The 7,463-nt window shown below is 43.0% G+C and overlaps 1 protein-coding gene across 2 annotated transcripts in view; it reads left to right on the top strand.

Annotated features, from left to right (window-relative positions):
- Hmgxb3 (HMG-box containing 3) overlaps positions 1–7,463 on the top strand; it is a 50,386-nt gene that overhangs the window by 18,255 nt on the left and 24,668 nt on the right. For both annotated transcript variants that reach the window (XR_003377718.1, XM_013349581.2), the window contains exons 7-10: positions 2,086–2,504; positions 5,236–5,393; positions 5,528–5,625; positions 7,154–7,252. Coding sequence is in view for 1 of the 2 variants with exons in the window: in XM_013349581.2 (XP_013205035.1) it covers positions 2,086–2,504; positions 5,236–5,393; positions 5,528–5,625; positions 7,154–7,252 (774 nt within the window). In the remaining variant the exon portion in view is untranslated. The remainder of the gene's footprint in view (positions 1–2,085; positions 2,505–5,235; positions 5,394–5,527; positions 5,626–7,153; positions 7,253–7,463) is intronic.

Genomic DNA, 7,463 nt, shown 5'->3' with positions numbered 1-7,463 from the left:
TAGACCAGGCTGGTCTCGAACTCATAGAGATCCGCCTGCCTCTGCCTCCCAAGTGCTGGGATTAAAGGCGTGTGCCACCACCGCCCAGCTTGCTCAGGGCCTTTCATAGGCCACATTTTCTGTAGTCAAATTCAGACTTTACAGTGTCCACCCTTCCCACCATCCCTTCTTCCTCCTATCTCTCTGTCTCTTTCTGGTTTTATATGCTTAAAATGAATGCAAAATGATGAGATTGCTCATTGTAAATGTTAGTCTTGCATGAAGCACCGGGGCTTCCTGAGGGAAGAACAAGTGGCTGTCTCTGTAGGCCCTTAACGCATTTATTCAACAGTTATCACCCTTTAAAAAAAAAAGATTATTATTATTTTTTAAATTTTCTCAGCATGAGTGTTTTGCCTGCATGTATGTAAGTATACTACATGTATGCAGTGCTGTAGGAGACCAGAAGAGGGAACTGGAGTTGTGAGCCATTCCAGGGTGCTAGGAATCAAACCCTGGTCCTCTGGAAGCAGAGCCAGTGCTTTTAACTGCCAAGCCATCTCTCTAGCACACTTTTATTTTCTTTAAATTATGTACATATGTATGTGTTTGTGTGTGGGTATGTGCCCTTAGAGGTCATAGTAGGGTTTCTGATCCTCTGGAGCTGGACTTCCGGGCATCTGCATGATCAGTGAGCATCATAGTTCAATACTGTGTGTTTGGGTAACTTAGTGTTCAGTTGGCACTGGCTGGATAAAACATGTACTTGCCCTGTTCTTTACATGAGATTATAAATTTTTAGAATCAAAATGAATGGATGAGGCAATCGTGTCTCAGTTTGGAGAGACCAGACACTTAGGACTAGAATAGACAGGAAAGGAGTTTTGTTTTGTTGTTTTAAGATTTATTTATTTCATGTATATGAGTGTTCTATCTTCATGTACACCTGCATGCCAGAAGAGGGCATCAGATCCCTTCATAGATGGTTGTGAGCCACCATATGGTTGCTGGGAATTGAAGTCAGGACCTCTGGAAGAACAACTGGTGCTTTTAACCACTGAGCCATGTCTCCAACCCCTGGAAAGGTTTTTGTAGAAGCATTAATGCCATTGTGTAGGTAGAAAAAGAAAGAGGACTTGTGAACCATTTGTCTTATGGCCAGGAAGCAAGAGAGAAAGGACTGCTCTGGCATCCCACAGTCCCTTCAACAGCATGTTTCTAGTAGCCTAAAACTTCCCTCTAGGCCCCACCTGGTAGGGTTCACCACCTCCTAATAGTGGCCTCCCTTGGACCTTTGGGAGACACCCGAGATGGAAATACTAGCAAAAATGTAGTTCTAGAGTTTACTCCTAGAGTTCAAACTTCTGTTTTCCAAGTTTTTAGCTATGTAACTGTCTTAAGGTTTTTATTACTATGAAGAGATACCAATACTGTGACAACTCTTATAAGAAAACATTTAATTGAGTGGACTTGCTTACAGTTCAGAGGTTCAGTTCATTCATGGCGGGGAGCTTGGCTGCATACAGGCATACAAAGTGATAGAGCTAAGAGTCCTATATCTAAGAGTTTGAGGCCAAACTGGTATATGGATCTGTTTAGCAAGCTTTAGGCTGGCTCAGGGTACATAGTGAGACTTCTAACATAATTAATGTATGTGGATTAATTTGAGTTTTAGAAATGTGTACGTCATTCATATCTGACTTACCTGAAAGATTCTGGGGCTAAAGGTTTTCTCCAAGAGAGTGGAAACAGTGTGAACCTGAGCACATTAGGATGGACTGAGTCTCATAGAAGGGCTACCAAGGAAACAACTTAAGACTACAAGATAATAGCTTCTTTCTAGATGGGAGAAGTGGACGTGGAACAGTCAGCCAATATGTGATGAAAAAGGGACATGTCAAGAAGTTTAGATTAGTTCCCGAGGTGTCAACACTCAAGTGAACAGAAGCCATAAAGTCAATTTTATCCTGACTCTTCACTGACCTAACTCAGTGTCCTTATTTATTACTCATGCGTTCTTAAGGGAATCAAATTAGAGAATATTTTGAATGTCATTATCATCTGCAAGATGCCATTATGTATATAAGGTCTTCTTGTTCTTTCTAGGAAAAGGCAGGCAAAGTCAAAGTGGAACTGGCTCCCGGTGTCTCCTCCAAAGGCTCAGTGATCAAACGAGGTCAGCAGCCTGTCACCACTGAGCAAAAGCCCTCTCCGGAAAATGCCTCAAAACTGACTCTGGAGAACTCAGAGGCTGTAAGCCAGCTCTTAACTGTAGCTCCTCCAAGAGAAGTAGGCGAGGAGAATGAGTGGGAGGAAGTGATCATCTCCGATGATCATCTTTTCGTCAAGGAAGTTCCCAGGAATCATGGTACCGCGGTAACTAAGACATCAATTGTCAAGAGTGGTATGCAGGCTGATGTCACGCTGGGGACAACTGAGAATGACAGTCTTGGACCAGATATACCACCATCAGCAGAGGGGACCAGCACCTCCACTTTACTTCCAGCTCAGAAAAAGTCTCCAGGGTATGCCAGTGTAATTATATGTTATTGGGACTGTGTTTAGAACAGCAGCTAAGCAAGGGCCCCATGTTTGCTCTGTGAATGTTGTTATTACAGCAGTCCCAAGAGAGGCAGCAGAGCCCGAGAGACACGGTGTGCTTTACCTTTCCCTCACACTCTGCCATCCATACGTTGCTATTATACTCCTTTTCTTGTTGGTCTTCCTAAAGTAGTGGTACAGGATGTGGTCAGAGATTAAAAAGCAAAAGCAAAAAACCCACCATGTGTTACCAATCCAGAATACAGGATATGAAAGAGGACTTATTTTGGGATCCTTTGGTAGGGTTCCGTGGCTGGTGGTCAGACTCAGTGAGTCCTAACCATCTCTGGCTTCTGTTTGATCTTTGACATAGTCACCTGATGTCTCTTAATTAGTTCTGAAAAACCTTGAGTTGGATATTAAAAAAAAAAATGAAAAACAGTATCTCATAGACTAGGAAAGATTGCTTTTAAAGCATTCAGACTGGTATCTTCCAAATAGAAAGTAAGTTTGGGCTTTTTCTCTCCCCTTCTTTCTTAGAGGCTTAAGTGGCTTCTAAATGTAGCACCCCAGAATCTGTCATGTTCTGTAACTGAAGACTCCTTGTTCATCTCAGTAGTTCTCAGCTGGGAAGAGCTTTGCCCACCAGAGATGTTTTGGCAGTGTTGGGAGGTATTTTGATTGTCACAGCTGGGGAGAGACTGGGTAGGCACAGCAGGTTTGCTGCTAGTGCCTAAGTGGGGAAGAACTACTAAACATCTCGGCATACACAGGACAGCCTCCTCCCCTGGGGAATCGGCCTCTACAAAGTATTGTAGTTCCACATGTGGTTTCTTTTTTTATTTGTAGTTTATGTGCATTGCTGTGCATGTATATCAGTATGAGGGTGTCCAATCTTGGAGCTGCCATATGGGTACTGGGAATTGAACTCGGGAACTCTAGAAAAAAAAAGCCAGTTCTCTTAAATGCTGAGCCATTTCTTCAACTCCCCACATATGGTTTCTATTGGGATTTATAAAGGTTTTTTTTTTTTGATTGAATGACTAGAAAATTTTTTCACATAGCTCATATTTTAAAAGTATAAGAAATATTTTTTAAAATCTTCTCTCTGTCCCATTATGTAGTCATTATTTTCCAGGGATAGTCAATATTTCCAGTTCTCTACTGTGTAGAGTTAATTTTAAACAAGCACGTTTATGTATGCATGTATTTCCTACTTGCTTTTTTAAAGGATTTGTTTTTATTGTGTGTGTGCCGGTATTTGCCTGCATGTGAACCATGTGTCTGCCTGGTGTCTGCAGATACCAGAAGAGGTCTTTGAGACTGGTGTTACTGATAGTTGTTAGCCACCATGTGGGTGCAGGGATAGAACTTGGGTCCTTTTCAAGAGCAGCAAATGCTAGCTACTGGATCTCTTCAGCTCCTATACTAGCATAGTACTTCTGAATCCATCCCTCTTTTCCCTTAAGCAAGTATACTTTGGAGATAGATACTAAAGCATGAAGCTGGCCTTTGGACTGGTATTTGGGACATGCATGGGACACGCATCTCTTTAGGAGCTGACTATCTGGCTTTCCATGATTCAGCCCTTGTGCTTAACACTGGCACTGCAGAAATTAAGAACAGGTGATGAGGTGTATTAGCCAAGGTGTCTTTGCTGCCCTCATGTGGGAGCTTGATAGACTTCAAGTAGTACTGTCCTAAGCAAATTATGTGTTATAACTATAATGCCTGTTGCTATTACATACTGTAGATACTTCTCTATACTTTATATTATTTATTTATTTGGTTTTTGAGATAGAGTTTCATGTAGCCTAGCTTAGCCTCGGACTCACTGTGTAGCTGAAGATGACTTGAATCCCTTATCTTCTAGGATTATAGTGGTACACCACAATACTCATTTAATTTGTGATGACTGATATAGATATTTACTTCTCATTTTGTGTTTAAAAACTTTAGGTTAACAGGAATAAAATTGCTTGCCTAGAGCCCTACAGATTTATAAAGGCTAAATTTGTTGGGGTTTTTTTTTGTTGTTGTTGTTTTGTTTTTCAAGACAGGGTCTCCCTGTGTTGCTTTGGAGCCTGTTCTGGAACTAGCTCTTATAGACCAGGCTGTCCTTGAACTTGCAGAGATCCACCTGCCTCTGCCTCCCAAGTGCTGGGATTAAAGGCGTGCACCACCACTGCCCAAACTATAAAGGCTAAATTTGAATTCAATTTGTCTAAAGCCTACTGGCTTAGTCATTAATTTGGATATTATACTTTGATTTCCTTCCTTTGTTGTAATGATGTTTCAATTGTATTTTAATAAATAAAGCTTGCCTGAAGTTCAGAGAGTAAAACAGCTGCACTGGTCAGTCTAACCGACCAGGCACTGGTGACACACACCTTTAATTCCAGTAGCCACACTGGTTTGCCATAGAAACTGGGCAGTAGTGGTGCAGTCCTTTAATCCCAGCCCTATAGAGAAATATAAAATGGGAGGAGACAGCTCTCACACACAGTCTCATTCTGAGATTCCTGGAGGCAGGATCACTATTTCAGATTGAGGTAGAGGTAAGAGCTAGTAGCTGGCTGCTTTGCTTTTCTGACCTTCAGTTGAGCCCCAATTTCTGTCTCTGGGCTTTTATTAATCATGCTGTACTTTGTCCAAATTTTCTGACTTTCCTTCATGGTTGTTGTTGTTGTTGTTTTTTTTCCTCCCCCTCTCCAGAGTTGACCTGTTCACCACTGTACCCAAAGGCAGACCACGGGGCAAACCCTCATTACTGGCTGCAGCAAGACCTATGAGAGCAATACTGCCAGCCCCAGCAAGTGTCGGAAAGGGAAGCAGCATGGAACTGCCTAGGGCCAGACAGGCTTTCCCCTTGAGTAAGAACTAGTTGAGACCTGGTGGGAGGGACTGTCTGATGGTAAGGATCCAGGTGGGGTGGTGGAGAATGGGGAGGGGAGAGCTGGGGAAGCTGAATGCTTTAAGTCACCAGGTTGACTTCTGGTTCTCTCAGATAAGACGCCCTCTGTGAGAACTTGTGGCCTGAAGCCAAGCACACTGAAACAGCTGGGCCAACCCATCCAGCAGCCATCCAGCACTGGTGAAGTAAAGGTAAGACCCAATCCCAAGAGGAGCACTGGAAATCTGGTCACTGTGTTTAATGTTTCAGAGTCAAAAGATAGACACCAGTTTCTACATGATAGGTCTGTGGGATATTAATTTAAAAAAGGGAATTTTATTTTCTATTTTAAGCTTTTAAGCCTTTTATTTATAGATTTAAAATATACAAAAATAAAAGTAATTTGATGAGTACCCATAAAATCTTTACCCAGAATCACCTGTTAACATGTGACCCAGTGCCAGCAAGCTGGCTCAGCACTTGCTGTTAAACCTGAAGACTTGTTCAGTCTGTAGGACCTACATGGTAGAAGGAGGGCATCAACTCTTCAATTGTCCTCTAGCCTCAACATGCACGCTCCTTCCACATGTGCACACATGTGCAAAAGTGTCAGGACCCCGAGGGCAGGCCAGTGCAAACACCTGAATACTAACACTCCTCCCTTTTGCTTATCATAAAGAGGTGAGGAATTAGGGGTAGCAGGTGAGGCAGGAATGACGATATTGTATTCTTGAGACTCTGCTTCGTGCTGGCCTGGGGGCATCACAATCTTTGGGGGACCTGAGAATTTGGGGTGCTGGCCAAGTCTAGGAATAGCTGGCTATTTCACCTCGTTCTCATTAGGATGTCTTTTGGAGACCCACGACAGCTCCTTTCAAATCAAATCTGGCCTCAGTATTCCTTGGATCAGGCAATCAGGAAACCGAGAAAGAGTTCTCCCCTCTTTTTCTGTCTGTTCTTCCTCTCTAAATGTCCTGTTTATTTGCTGCAACGTGAGGGTCAGATGGAGAAGGCAGCTTCCTCTTGTTCAGCACATACCGGTTCTCCCTTTCTTTCTAGTTACTCAGCTCCTGTTTCCATCTGGCCCTGGTGATCTTTCCTCTCATTTTTCCTTGCCTTCTCAGGAAGACAGCCTTACCAGTTTGGTACAAATTTGTTCTGTTTCACTTTTTACTTTTGACTGCCCTCAGTCAGTAATCAACCACCTGTGTCTCCTGGTAAATCAGATACAAAGAAGGTGTCTCTCTCTCTTCCTGTCTTTCTCTGTCTCTCTGCTTCTCTACCTGTCTCTCCCTCTGCCTCCCTCTCTCTCCCTCCTCCCTTTCTCTGCCTCTCCTCTCTTCTACTGTTCTGTCCCCAGAGGCCAATCCCCCCCCCCTTTCCATTCCCTTTTCCCCAGTAAAAAACCCCTGCACATGAGCTCTGTTGCATGGTATCTTTCTCTCTCGTGCCACTTTTTAAATTATAACAGTAACAGTATTCAATTGTGTGTCTATATGGATAGCTATTACAATTGTATTGCCCCAAAGCAACTGTAAACCTGATGTGAAATGTAGTGGCCCATAGACTTGAATCTGATGTTCAGTCTTTGTACTGGTGACCACCAGCGAGCATTCCTGAGCGTGCATTTGGAGCATGAGTCTATAGTTTCCTCAGGAATTATTTCAGGTTATTTTAGGGCCCAGAACCTGAGGATTTTGCCTAAGGTATAGAACAACACTGATTTGTTCTAATCCACAGCTATCAAATTGCTCAAGCAGCAGGACACCTCAGGTCAAAGTTGTGGAGGTCAAGCCAGATGTGTTTCCTCCATACAAATACAGCTGCACTGTCACATTGGTAAGTGTGCACCCTGGTGGTGGGAAGTTGTTTTGATTTTTATGGTTGAAGGTTTGTAGGAGCCAGGAGCAATAGCAGAGAATGAGCTCAGCAAGGTCAGAAATGAGTGACTGGTGCTAAACACCCCATTGCTGGTACAAATGATGGTTGCTGGGTGAATCTGCTGAGTTATATTGGTTTGTTTGTTTCAGGTAGATACAAAGTATGAGCC

The sequence above is a fragment of the Microtus ochrogaster genome, chromosome 18 (genome assembly GCF_000317375.1).
Source record: "Microtus ochrogaster isolate Prairie Vole_2 chromosome 18, MicOch1.0, whole genome shotgun sequence".
Taxonomy (NCBI): domain Eukaryota; kingdom Metazoa; phylum Chordata; class Mammalia; order Rodentia; family Cricetidae; genus Microtus; species Microtus ochrogaster.
The sequence above is the reverse complement of the archived record's forward strand: the minus strand, read 5'-3'. Positions and strand labels throughout refer to the sequence as shown.